The following is a 14,764-nucleotide window of genomic DNA, read 5'->3' as shown; positions in this document are numbered from 1 at the left end:
ATAAGAGGACATTGGCTGCACATTATTATGAACACAACGACTTCGGTGAGCTACTCCGGCTATATATTATCCCTGTATCTTGTTTCAGACTGAACTCGATGTTTCTGTGATAAGCGGTGCATATAATGGATAGAATGGAGTGTCTATTTTTAAATTAAACTCAATTCCAAGTGTTTATTGTCATATGCACAGTAAAGTTGCCAGCGAAAAAGAAAATAGAAACTAAGGAATGGTTGGCATTTTTTGAATCCCAAGACTTTAACCTTCCGAATGATGGAACGATGCATTTGAGTGACATCGTACGGACACCGCATCCGCACCTGTTCTCGACACCTATTTGCGTCTTTGCAAGCTTTCGGAATGTTAAGGGGGTAATACGTTTGACTGAACTATCTGACTGTTTTGTCGACGTTCCCATTGTAGCGCCTTATAATCCGGTGCGCCTTATGTATGTCAAAAATAGGACCACAAACTATTTTTTCAGGATGCGCCCTATAACCCGGTGCGCCTTATAGTGGGGAAAATACGGTATTCGAAAAAGTTCAGTTGAAAAAAATAACTTACGTTTTTAAATGTTGGATTATTCAGGTGGCGTGGAGCCCATCTCAGAACTGGCGGGAGACGAGACGGCGGAACCGCAGGACGCCACCAAATTCATCAAGAAGAAACAACCTTCAAAGAAAGTCAAGAAAGGTACTCGTTCTACTCGGCCTCTTCATCCTCAGATTTATGAAAATGACTGACAGTTTTTGTTGAAAGCGCCGTGATTAAATCAGACGCGCTGAAAATCTTTCCTTGTTTTTGATGGGCTCTTCTTTTGTTAGCTTTTGGTGTGTACAGGGTGCATACGGGTGCTTGAAACCCTTAAAAGTGCTTGAATTTTAATGTTTCAAGATCAGAAAAATAGAATAGAATTGAATAGAACAGAATAGGATAGAAAAATGGTTAGCGCGTCTGCAGCACAGTTTTAAGGTCTTGGGAACCTCCTGTTTGGGTTCAAATCCAGCTCCAGACTTCCTGTGCGGAGTTTATATGTTCTCCCCGTGCTTGCGTGGGTTTCCTCCGGGCACTCCGGTTTCCTCCCACATTCCAAAAACATGCATTTCAGGTGGATTGGCCGGTCCAAATTGTCCCTAGGTGTGAATGAGCGAGCGAGTTGTCTGTCCCCGTGTTCCCTGCGATTGGCTGGCAACCAGTTCAGGGTGTTCCCTGCCCACTGCCCGATGATTGCTGGGATGGGCTCCGGCACCCCCGCGACCCTATTGAGGATAAGCGGTGCAGCTAACGAGATGAGATGAGATGAGGACAGAAAACTGCAGCACGGCAAGGCAGTGGTTAGCGCGTGTGCGGCACAGTTCTAAGGTCTTGGGAACATCCTGTTTGGGTTCAAATCCAGCTACCGGACTTACTGTGCGGAGTTTGCATGTTCTCCCCGTGCTTACGTGGGTTTCCTGCGGGCACTCCGGTTTCCTCCCACATTCCAAAAACATGCATTTCAGGTGGATTGGCCGGTCCGAATTGTCCCTAGGTGTGAATGAGCGAGCGAGTTGTCTGTCCCCGTGTGCCCTGCGATTGGCTGGCAACCAGTTCAGGGTGTTCCCTGCCCACTGCCCGATGATTGCTGGGATGGGCTCCGGCACCCCCGCGACCCTATTGAGGATAAGCGGTGCAGCTAATGAGATGAGATGAGATGAGATGAGGACAGAAAACTGCAGCACGGCAAGGCAGTGGTTAGCGCGTGTGCGGCACAGTTCTAAGGTCTTGGGAACATCCTGTTTGGGTTCAAATCCAGCTACCGGACTTACTGTGCGGAGTTTGTATGTTCTCCCCGTGCTTGCGTGGGTTTCCTCCGGGCACTCTGGTTTCCTCCCACATTCCAAAGACATGCATTTCAGTCGGATTGGCGGGTCCGAATTGTCCCTAGGTGTGAATGAGCGAGTGAGTTGTCTGTCCCCGTGTGCCCTGCGATTGGCTGGCAACCAGTTCAGGGTGTCCCCTGCCCACTGCCCGATGATTGCTGGGATGGTCTCCAGCACCCCCGCGTCCCTACTGAGGATAAGCGGTGCAGCTAATGAGATGAGATGAGAAAAAATGCATGAGTTTTGGGTGTATTGCTTGAAAATGCTTCCCATTGTCGTGTTTCCTGGCAGTCTGACTTGATAGACCACACATTTGAATGAAGACATTTTTTTAAGTGCTTAAAAATGACGCCAATGGAGGCGCCAGTCCTCATGATCAAGTAGTCATGTGAAGCATTACTGTAGCTTACTCTAGCATGAAATGAAATGATCTGCATTTCTATAGCGCTTTTCAAGTCAATGACTTCCCAAAGCGCTTTACAGTGTGCTTCACATTTCCCAATAGCGGCCTTGCAGCCATGTAAGGCGCTAACCTTTTTATTGGGGGTATTAGGGGTTCAGTGTCTTACCCAAGGACACTTCGACATGTAACACGGACAAACCGGGATTCGAACTGGGATCCCTTGATCCCAAGACAAGGACTCTACCTCCTGAGCTACTGCCGCCCGCTACTGCATCCAAGAGGAGGTTTATCAGACTCGTCAGCTATAAAAGCAGCTCTTTCTATCAGGTCCAGAACAGAGGGTGGACCCAATCGCGTAACGTTTCTCACAAGTTTATTAAGATAGAGAAAGGAAGGTGTAAGGTGGTCTTCCCTTCTAAACCAGACGGTATCACGTTTCTGTTTCAAATATTGGTACCGCCCAAAGTTTCTTTCTTTCTCTGTCTTTGTTCCGTCTAAATAAATGCAGTTTGGTCGGGAGGGGCCCCCCAGAGTTGGGACCGCAATCCAAGGGGATGGACGTAAATTTTCCTCCTCTTCTGGCCCCTCCCCCTCTCCAACTGCCAGTTGTAAAAAAAAAACGTCAAAATGCCTGGTGTATCTTTTTTAGTGATCAGCCAACTTTAAAATAGCTCTCCCACATGTAAGAGATTGATTTAGATCCCACAGAAGGCCAGCACCCATGATCCGGTGCTCGCTACACGCGGTAAGCAGTTTGCTCTCGCGATCGGATTGTGATCCAAACACGGAAGTGGGATGGAAAAACAGGTTGGTAGCCGGGACAGGAGAGCAAAAACATAGTCGGGGTTGGAAGCGAGTCGTAAGCCAGCATAGGAAAGCAGATGTAGTCGGGATCAAAAACGGGTCGCAAGCCGGGACGGGAGAGCAGACGTAGTCGGGATCAAATCAGGTCGTAGCCTGGGACAAACGGGAGCAAAAACAGGACAAGCAGGAGTCACGGTCGAAAAAAAGGCTTGCCTTGTATAAACAGAGGTTCGCAGATGGACTGACAACAGGGGATTGAAAGGACTGGGTTTAAAAAGGGACAAGGACCCAATCAGAGCCCGCAGAGGTTGGCGCCAAATGAGCGGGCACAGGTGAGTCACATCGGTAAACATGATAAAATGCAGACATTTCTAATTCTATTCTTATTCTAATTCTACAGTGGAACCTCGGTTGTCGACCATAATCCGTTGCAGAACCCTGTTTGAAAACCGATTTGTTCGATCACCGAAATCATTTTTCCCATTAGAAATAATGTAAATCGTTTTAATCCGTTCCAACACCCTGAATGTTTACCTTGAATGTTTAACGTAAACATAAAGCTAACCCAGGCTAATCGTACGTTCGCGTTATCGTAATCTTCCGTACGAAAGATTACGCTAACATGAACGTGTAAACATAAAAAAACCAGGTCGTTTACAAGTCATTTAGCACCCGGGTCTCCACAACAAGTGGTGAGCGGTTCATTGGAAAGGGGGCTCCGTTCCAACACCCTGAATGTTTACCTTGAATGTTTAACATAACCATGAAGCTAACCCAGGCTAATCGTACGTTCGCGTTATCGTACTCTTCCGTACGAAAGATTACGCAAACATGAACGTGTAAAAATTTAAAAAAGGATAAAGAAAAGTATTATGAATAGGATTTCTTACCTTTGTGGTGGTCAGCAGAAGGCGCAGGCAAGATCAGCAATAGTTGTACGCACTACTTTTCTTTTTTCACCTGCAGCATCTTTGCTGCTTGCACTGACTTTCTTCGGAGGCATAATTAGGGGCTATGTTAAAAGCGAAAGCAAAACGAAGCACGTCCGCACGCGATAACAGTCGGTCACGAAAAGAGCAAACTACACCCGTACGCCACTCAGCATGGCACCCTAGTGTGCGCACTCACGCATTACCGGCGTTCGAACTCTGATTTTTTTTAATGAACAGCGAAGCAAGAATTTCTCGAAATTTTTTGTCGGACTCCGATTTGTTTGAACTGAGAGGCTGTCAAAAACCGAGGTTCTACTGTATTCTATCCTATTCTATTCTATGCTATGCTATGCTATGCTATGCTATGCTATGCTATGCTATGCTATGCTATGCTATGCTATTCTAGTCTAGACTATTCTTATTCTAATTCTGTTCTGTTCTATCCTATTCTATCCTATTCCATCCTATTCTATATTGCATCACGCAAAACATAAACGTTGCAACATGGCCAGCCGCCATTGACATTTCGTCGGACGTTTTTGGTCGGTAAGGTTCAGGACACCCACAGCTAAAGTTCCTCCGGTTATTTTCAGAAGGACTCTGGACGTGTTTGAGTTGGGACGCGCACTCCAGAAAAACAGCTGTAATTTAGTCAACGCACCAATTTGAAGGCGGCAGAACCCCCCCGGAGAGGCAAAAATACTCACTCCAACGTGCAACTAAAACTAAAAACCTAGAATTTAAACAATTTGCCCCCCACCAGATTACCAGAAAGCAGCCATTTATTGCTGAATAGTGGAAAAAGTTGCACTTGACGCCATAATAATTATAAACTCTAGTGGAAGAACACATCAAGGCAGAAATGATTACTCGACTTATGCAACCTCTGTGCTATGCAGATCTTTTTCTACTAACAGGATTCCCCTAAAGTCCTAAAAACTTGAAGTTTGATTACCGCTAATAATGGCATTGAAAAGGTCTTATCTATCTATCTACTTATTTACCTTGGTCATATCCCTCAAGAGGGGTGACCGACAGCAAGACAAACACATACAAAAACAAAGAAAACTAGACAATTCCCGCGGCAATTGTAAGAGTTGTGATTGATCTGGCAGATGTTGGTAGAGAACCGGTAGCGCTGAGTTGTTAGCATTATGAGTTAGCATTTAACTCAGAGAGATGTATTTGTAATTTTTAACTTGGTTCTGGCAAGTTCATTTCAGATGGGCCCATAACAGTTAGCAACAAGGATATGCCTTGTGGAGGTCTGAAAAAAATCACTTTCATGGTAATAACATAGTAATAATAGTGTTATTACACTTTAAAAACATTTAAATTGTACATGCTCAAAAGGAATGAGCCATTCTATTTGAATTGGCCCACCCGGAAGACATCGAGCCCATTCAATTTGCTGAGTCGTTAGCATGTTAGCATTAGAATAATTTTTCAGCATGAAGAAGTTAGCATTTAGCTGTTAGCATCACTTTTTAGCATTATCTGTTAGCATAACTCATTAACATGAATCCATTAACATAATTTGTAAATATGAAGTCGTTAAGATATAGCCATTACCAAAAAATTTTACTATGAGGAAGTTAGCATTGCCGACAGTGTTTACAGCTAGCTTGCGCTAATACTGGAGCTGGCTGTGCCAGCCCAACCCATTGCCGACAGTGTTTACAGCTAGCTTGCGCAAATACTGGGGCTGGCTATGCCAGCCCAACTAATCACTAACAGTGTTTACAGCTAGCTTGCGCTAATATTTGAACCATGGCCAACCCAAATGCCAAAACACCAAGTTAAGCACCTCGGCACCCAAGTCGGTCACGCTTTCATCCCTCCAGATGAAGCGGGACACAAGAAAGCGGCCATGTCACTCGGGTAGGCTGACACAACACACTCTTCTGTTCAACAGCAGGGCCCGACAGCTTTCGCTGGTTTACCCCTGCTGCATCATAGAGTTGTCCTGCCCATCCCTTAGAACACGTCCAAATATCCCACTGTCGTTTCAAAATCATTCCTATCACCAACAAGAGCTCTCGCTTCGACTACATTTAGACCTCTTTCCTACAGTGTACTCGTAACACCATCAATCCACGTCAATCGTGGCCTTCCTCTTGGTCTCCTTCCATTTACTTCTGCTCTGTAGATCCTCTTCAACCTTCGCTCCTCATCCATCCTCTCCATGTGTCCAAACCAACTGAGTACTCTCTTATCCACAGGCTTGCTTAGTTCCACTACTACTCCAGTTCTGTCTCTCACAATTTCATTTCTCAATCTATCCAATCTTGTCACTCCTAACACATTCCTCAAACACTTCATCTCAAAAACATTTCATTTCCTTCTCAAATCTGCTTTCAGGCTCCAAGTCTCTGCACCATACAACACAGTCGGCACAATCACACTCTCATACAGTCCCCTCTTAACATCCATACTAATCCTTTTGTTGCTCATCACTCTCCTCAGAGCACCCAAAACCTTGCTTCCTCTCACTCCATTCTAACAACTGCAGCCACTTCACAACCCAAGTACCTAAAGCTTTCAACTTCTTCCAGCACCTGTCCATGCAACCTGATTTCTAACGTCATGTCCACTCCATCACGTGAAGACTTCGTCACCTTACTCTTCCCAACATTGACACATAACGTACGCCTATCACATACTCTTCCAAACTCTGTTCCCAACCTTCTCAATGGTTCCTCAGAATCAGCCACAAGCGCTGTGTCATCTGCAAACAACTGACTTACCTGCCACACCGTTCCACTGTTATCCATCATCTACAATACAAGTCTTAAATTTAACTATTAAATGAATTCATTTTTATGTCTAATCTGCACAATTGAGCTCTTAGCTGTATAATAAGTATTATCATTTTCTCTGACTTTATCGTTCTCTTACCGATAAATGCAATGTGTCGGTCGGAAGTACCAGATTTCTGCATTTTCCAAAATGCGGCATTATGTTGGAGCTTTTTGTACCGTAGAGTTAATTAAAATCACCCTTCCTCTTCACAAATAAAATTCGGCAAAGTTCGGCGCTGTGCTGTCCGGCAAATACCCTGTGCCAGCGCCACAGTCAGACACAGGAGGCAGGCGGCCCTGGGACTGGGGGGCTTGTGTTGTCAGAGACAGCACAGATAAAATGTAATCATTTGGGTTTACTCGGGCTTGGTCCCTCAAATCAAGTTAATCGTTTGGGCTACGGGTGGTTCGGACTTTTATATCTGCGGGCCGAGTCAAGTTGGATTTTTCAAGGCCCGATCTTACTTCTTACGTACAGTGAGTCTCTAACCCGCTGAGGAGGAACTCCAGGATGATGCGGTGTAAGTTCAACCCATTGCAGTTGAGGGACTTAAAGTATAAGCGGGTTTTTGGCTGTCTCGGGATGACTCGGCCAACCTGGACCTTTCTGGTCTTCCCCACACAGTCACTTGCCTCTGCGCCCGCCCGCCCGGAGCCTTAGAGGACTAGGAGCGTGCGCGGGCTTTGGGGTTGAGGTGAGTACCAGTGCTGCCGGGTCGTCGCCCTCGAGGTTCGGTTCCACCGTGGGGTCACAGCGACCACCCTGGGTGCGTCGCATTCTGCTGCAATCCATGAGGGAGATCCGGGGGCCTGTACTCGTTCCAGTACTCTCGACAGTGGCGGCTTGGGAGTCGCCTAAGCGCCCATGTCAGTTCACCGAGCTACATCTGGTCTTGTTCAGGGCTGTCTCAGTCCCACCCTGGCCTTCTGGTGTTGGCCATCTGCGTCCGACCGAGCCTGACCAGTTATTTGAGGGACTGAGCCAGACGCAAACCCAAATTTTCACATTTTATTTGTGAGGACTTGGGAGGAGGAAGGAAGACTGATCTTAGCCGACTCCACTACCCCACCATTCTTTTGTTTTCAGTCAAGTCATGTTTAATTGTATAGCCCTTAATCACAAAGAGTCTCAAAGGGCTGCACAGACCACAGATTGTTGCAAACCACAGACTATGATGACACCATCCCCTTATCTAAAACCTACATGAGTGCAAAGAAAGACTCAAAACCTCAACAAGTGAATACTGTTTTGCTAGAAGGAATTTCAGGCCTTCTAACAGACTATCCATCATTCAGATTGTAACCCGGACTCTGAATACTATGAGGCACACTTTGCCCAGACACCCTCAAGCAGCGTGACCTTGGTCAAACTCAACTAATGCTCTTGACGACGCTAATGGACGAGCGTTACCATCATGCTAACACTCAAATTGCTAATTGGCCCTGCTAATAGTTACCATCTCCGAATAAACATGAACCAACCTTGGACGCTAACAGCGCATACATGTGTCTCACGGGAATTCCCGGCTGTTTCCAACCAGTCTAAGGACGAGGCATCGCACTCTTAGCGACAAACAGATGCTAAAAATAGCTGTTAGCAATTAGCAGGCGCTACAAACGCCCACGTTGTAAGCAATTAGCCGATAAATAAAACAGTGCAAAGGGTTCAAATAGGGAACCCGTGCACGTCGGTGCGGAATCGCAGGTGGGCTTGCGGAATCGGAAGGAAGGTGTCTTTGAAGTCTGTCTTTAGGGTGAACATTAGCGTATCTAAAGTCCCACCTACCAGACACCTTTTGATGCCTTTCAAGTCAATCAAAAGTCATTTCCTGTCTTGAAACGACACGTACTGTACATGAAGGCAAATGAGGTGAGCAGAAGGACGCCAGTGCCTCAGGACACGTCTGCGGAAGACTGCGGGAAGACTGTGGTGGGCTATTTGTTGGGGGGTTGCTGAAGTCACTCTGTTCAAGCTACAGCTTCTAATATTCAAGTCGAGTCATTTTCAAGTCATTTTTGTTTGTGTAGCCCTTAATCACAAAGAGTCTCAAAGGGCTGCACTGGTTATTACACAGACTATTTTTCAGACTATTATTACATCACCCCCTGATCTGGAACCAGCATGAGGGCAAGGAGATGTCAGCCTAAAAATATAGACGCTTGCAGTGTTCATTTGAGCTGTGAAAAGTGAGGGGTCCCGGGGACTCGCATGCTCAAAAATCTATGGGTCCCAACCAATGTTCCCTGTAATTTTCCCCGGGTCTGAGCGTTCACACATAGTCGGTGAGCAACGCTTGAAACAACAGTGAGCAACCATAATCCCAAGTGTGGCAAGACATGTCCAAAACTTGACATCAAGTTACATTTTTCTGTGTTTCCGGCAATGCAAAATTATTTTCCTCTTTTGAATGAATTGACTCATGTACTATTGCAAAGGTTGTACGGGTTCTTTTTATTTCCTGATATATTTTGTCGCATAATATTAACATTTTTGGGGGCTTATTGAGTCGGTTGCAAACTGTACTTAGTCACATTTTTGAGTGGAAGTACAATGTTGGCAACAAGATTGACTTGATATCATTGGAAATTATTTGAATGCAACACAAACTTTTTCTTCTTTTTTCCGTTTTTTTGTATTTTTTTTTAATTCCTTTAAAAAAAATCTAATTGTGTTTATTTTTTCCGAGCTGATACTTGTTTTTTTTTATTCTCTATTTACTTTTTTCCTACATTTCTTTCTTATATTTTTCTCTGGCTATTTTCTAAAAAAAAATTTCTCTTCCTCTTGTTTCTTTTTTTCTCAGCTTTACACTACATTTCTTTATTTTCTTTTTTTCTGGCTTTTTTCAATTTTTTTCCTTCTTTTTTTCCTTGTCCTTTTGTTTCTTTTTTCTCAGCTTTTCACTACTTTTTCATTTTGGTATTTTGTTCTTTTTTGTTCTATTCCCCCCTTCCTTTAAGTCATTTTGTGCATCATTTTACATAATATTTGGTCATGTTGGATTAAAGAAGCAAAAACAACCTGAAGAGCCGTTTACAACCCGAAAGAGCCGGTTCCTTTTAGTGAACCGAGCCGAAGAAGCCAGTTCTCGACAAACTACTAACTTTACTCAACTTTGTTCTACTTCGACTCGACTTCAAAATACCGCATTTAGGACACAACGTCAGGGGAACCCGTGTATTTTGACCTTGAAATGAAATGTTCTGCATTTCTATAGCGCTTTTCAAGTCAATGACTTCCCAAAGCTCTTTACAGTGTGCTTCACATTTCCCAATAGCGGCCTTGTATTGCAGCCATGTAAGACGCTAACCTGCTTATTGGGGGTATTAGGGGTTCAGTGTCTTACCCAAGGACACTTCGACATGTAACACGGACAAGCCGGGATTCGAACTGGGAACCCTTGATCCCAAGACAAGCGCTCTACCCCCTGAGCTCCTGAGCTACTGCCGCCCCTTCATGCACTGTAACTTTGACTTAAGTCGCTTCTTAATGAGTAATTTGAGCCCTGATTTTTGTGCGCTGGCTCGATTTTCTTGTGCGCTGAGAATGTGCCAGCAGTGCGCAATTGCGCACGCGCGCAGCTTAGAGGGAACACTGGTCCCAACAGAGATCTATGGGTCACCAAAATTTAGTGTTATCGAGGTTGAAATTGTAAATCGGTGACAAATATATAATATAAATCTATATATTCATTCAGTTTTAATCATCAAATTATTAATTCATTTTTTGCATTAAATTATTGTTGGTAATCTACCGATTAAAGGGATCACCACAAACTTTTTTTCATTTTCTCCTTTTATACTTCCCACTTCCGCGTTCAGAGCGACCTGCTTCCCGCGCCCAGCGATCACCGGATCGTGGGTGCAACCCTTTCCTTTCTTCCAATAAAACTGAGAGAAACGTAACGCAAGTGGGTCCTGTCTCCGTTCTGGTCCTGACAGATAGTATGGTAAACATTTTCTTTATCTAAATAATGACTTGAGTGAAAGTAAGTGCACGCTGTGTAGATTCTCCACGAAGGAGAAAAAAAAATGGCGACAGAGAAGCCCGACCGCCCCGACTTTGGGCCCAAGATCTTACCTTTAACTGTCATAATTACTGATGCGAGGCACCTGTGCCCGCTCCTTTGGCGCCAACTCGGGCGCCTATTGGCTCCCTAACCCTATTTACACCCACTCCCATCTGTCCCCTTTTGTCAGTCCGTCTGCGAACCTCAGCTTACGCTAGGCAAGCTTTTCAACCCTGACTCTCTCCTGTTCTGGCTCCCGTCTGTTTCCCGGCTTCGACCCATTTTCTGATCCGGACCACGATTTTTGCTCCCCTGTCCCGGCTACTGACCTGTTTTTTTCACTCTCGACACCGCCGTCGCTCGCCACGGAAATACCACTGAGCAACCTGCTCCCCGCGACCAGCGATCTCCGGATCGTGTGTACGATCGTTTCCCTTCTTCCCAATAAAACTAAGAAACGCACGCAAGTGGGTCCTGTCTCCGTTCTGGTCCTGACACTAGCTACTCCTAATACTCTTCTTAGTAAGTAAAAGATCAATTGGAGCTTATCAGTCGCACTTGAAACATTTCGCCTCCGTTGTTACTTTTTTGTCCCGAGGCTTTGAACACGTCTCCCTGTCAACAACGTTTCCGAGTCTCTCTATGAAACGAATCAGCGGCGACGGGTTCTAATGCCAGGCTAATGTGGCGCTGATGTCGCTGCCGCCGCTTTATCTGACGGGCTATTTCGGGGCCACATCAAATGCTGCCGACGATTATGTAAACATGTTCCACATATTTGTCATCAGTGGAAAGTCCAATGCTCTCATATGCGCCGCTAAGCCCCCGCAACAGCCGCTAGCTCCCGTCGCTGACCTTCATGAACCGTGTCTTTGATCCGACTTTGATGGCGAATGAGCTCGGTGATCCCGTCACATTGAAAAACACGGCTATCTAATTGTACCGGGGTTTTAATGTAAGGCAGCACGGCGGAACAGTGGTTAGCGCGTGTGCGGCACAGTTCTGAGGTCATGAGATCGAACCTCCTGTGTGGAGTTTGCATGTTCTCCCCGTGCTTGCGTGGGTTTCCTACAGGGACTCCAGTTTCTTCCTACATTCCAAAAACATGCATGTCAGGTTGATTGGTCGGTCCAAATTGTCCCTGGGTGTGAATGAGCGAGCGAGTTGTCTGTCCCTGTGTGCCACTGGCAACTAGTTCAGGGTGTCCCCTGCCCACTGCCTGAAGATAGCTGGGATGGGCTCCAGCACCCCAGCGGCCCTACTGAAGATAAGCAGAGCAGATAATGGATGGATGTTATTTGCTTCTTTTTGCATTATTAAATATTTCTGCGCCAGATTTTAAGCTTTTACAGCAAATGATTATCAGCTCCAAATATTGGTTATCTATCTAATATCAGGGCAGCACGGCGGCGCGGTGGTTAGCGCGTGTGCGGCACAGTTCTGAGGACATAGGTTAAAATCCAGCTACCAACCTTCCTGTGTGGAGTTTGCCTGTTCTCCCCGTGCTTGCGTGGGTTTCCCCCAGGCACTCTGGTTTCCTCCCACATTCCAAAAACATGCACGTCAGGTCAATTGGCCTGTCTAAATTGTCCCTAGGTGTGAATGAGTGAGCGAGTTGTCTGTCCCTGTGTGGCCTGGCAACCAGTTCAGGGTGTCCCCTGCCCACTGCCCGAAGATAGCTGGGATGAGCTCCAGCACCCCCACGACCCTACTGAGGATAAGCAGTACAGATAATGGATGGATGGATGTTTTAATGTGTGTCAGTTGGCCGTGAATTTGTGAATGAAAATGGTAAATGGTCTGCATTTCTATAGCGCTTTTCAAGTCAATGAAGACCTCCCAAAGCGCTTTACAATGTGCTTCACACTAACCCATTCACACACTCACACACCAATAGGTGGACAGCAATGCAAAGCACCTACCTGCTTATTGGGGGCATTAGGGATTCAGTGTCTTGCCCAAGGACACTTCGACTTCAACACGGAGGAGCCGGGAATCAAACCTGTGACCTCTTGATCCCAAGACGAGCTTTACCCCCTGAGCAGATGAATGGGGCATCAAAATTGAAACCGAGTTCCTCTGCCCCATTTCATTAGTGTTTGCTGCCCTCTGTGTTTTGTCTGTGTTGTATCACGGAGGAGCCGGGAATCAAACCTGCGACTTCTTGATCCCAAGACGAGCGCTCTACGCCTTGAGCTAATTACTTCATGTAAACAATGTGGGAAGCTTGAAGAAAGATTGGAAGGCAGGGTTTGTCCCAGCGGTTGAAATCCTTGAAAATGCTTGAATTTTAATGCTTTGTTGTCAAGGTTTGAAAAGTGCTTGAATTTTGGATGAAGTGCTTGTAAATGCTTGGAATTGTTGCCATGATTTTCAGCATTCTGACTCGATAGATCACGCATTTAATAAAGAAAAATAAGTGCTTGAAATTATGCCAACACTTCTCAGTGTCAGGACCAGAACGGAGACAGGACCCACTTGCGTTGCATTTCTCAAGAGTTTTATTGAAAGAAAGAGAAAGGGTTGCGCCCGCGATCCGGGGATTGCTGGACGCGGGAAGCTGGTCGCGCTGCACGCAGAAGTGGATCTTGCGTGGCGAGCGATGGCGATGTCAGGAACGGGAAAATGGGTCAGTAGCCGGGACAGGACAGTAATCCAGGAAAGGAGACTAGAGGTGGTCGAGGACAAAAAGAAGTCGAAAGCTGGGGCGGGAGACTAGACGTGGTCAGGATCAAAAACGGGTCGAAGCCGGGGGACAGACGGGAGCAAAAAACAGGTGGGAGTCAGGGTCGAAAAAGGCTTGCCTCGTGTTAACTGAGGTTTGCAGACGGACTGACAAAAGGGGACAAATAGGAGTGGGTTTGAATAGGGACAGGGAGCCAATCAGAGTCCGAGGCAGTTGGCGCCAAAGGAGCTGGCACAGGTGATTCACATTGGTAATCGTAACACTCACTTGTGGCCTTGGTTTGCCTTTGAATTCCTTCTTGCCTTGTAATAAACGGCAGCTAGTATTAGTTTGTATGGCGTTGTCATGTGAGGCGTCATCGCCCCCTACCAACAAATATAGAACAGCTGCGCGTGCATTTTTGATGGAGAAAAGAAGAAATTGTGTCACTTTATACCAACCCATTGACACAAAAAGATAAGTAACATCTCTAAAAAATAAAGTATATGTCACCGTTGCCATGGCAGCCAATTGGCCCCGCCCTGGTGGCGCCAGCTGCGGCTCATTGACAGATTGGCTTTCCGTCTATTTAAGCTCATTGCTCTCACTCTTTATTTGTCAGTCCGTCAACGAACCTTTGCCCTACAAGACGTGGGTTCTGACTCGATCCTGTTTTCCTGTTGGTATTTCCTGTCCGGTATTGTTCCCGTTTATTTTGTCCTGTTGAATATTGGTTTCCTGTTTCGTTCCCGTTTATATTTGTCCTGTCCTGTTTATTTCGATATCCTGTTTCATTATCAATCCCTTCTGTCCCGTCCTGTTCGGTATCGACCCCCTCCTGACCGATATCTGCTTGGGCAATTGGTATCAATCTCGTTGGTCTCTGGCTTCCTGTCTTTCCACGCCAGATCGCTGCCTAACGTGCCTGACTCCCCATTTCCCGTAAAATAGACAGCTTGTGTAATAACGTCACGCGTTTGGGTCCTGATCCTGTTCTGGTTCCTGACAGTTTATGTCATTCTTTGTCATATACCTGTCAACCCTCTTCCTTGCAAAATACAGACTCAAAAAACATGAGGAAACATAAAAAGGAACATGAAAAAAAGATCTAGAAAAACATTGGCAAAATGTAGGAAATAAAAAAAAGAAAATACATTAAAAACCTTCTCGATATGAAAGATGTAAAAAAGGACATGGGAAAGCCCAAAACAAATACGGCAGAGACATGAAATACGCGGCTAAGACACGGCGAAGATTTCCGACTCTTGAAGGCGAGTCTCCGCAAGAGCG

The 14,764-nt window shown here is 45.7% G+C and overlaps 1 protein-coding gene across 2 annotated transcripts in view; it reads left to right on the top strand.

Moving 5' to 3' along the window:
* bbs9 (Bardet-Biedl syndrome 9) overlaps positions 1–14,764 on the top strand; it is a 266,939-nt gene that overhangs the window by 182,469 nt on the left and 69,706 nt on the right. For both annotated transcript variants that reach the window (XM_088327566.1, XM_088327565.1), the window contains one exon: positions 589–693. In XM_088327566.1, coding sequence (XP_088183692.1) covers positions 589–693 — 105 coding nt within the window. The remainder of the gene's footprint in view (positions 1–588; positions 694–14,764) is intronic.

The sequence above is a fragment of the Urocampus carinirostris genome, chromosome 2 (assembly GCF_059441175.1).
Source record: "Urocampus carinirostris isolate Australia breed hairy pipefish chromosome 2, RoL_Ucar_1.0, whole genome shotgun sequence".
In the NCBI taxonomy this organism is placed as follows: Eukaryota; Metazoa; Chordata; class Actinopteri; order Syngnathiformes; family Syngnathidae; genus Urocampus; species Urocampus carinirostris.
Note: the sequence above shows the minus strand (reverse complement) of the source record. Positions and strands in the feature narration are given on the sequence as shown.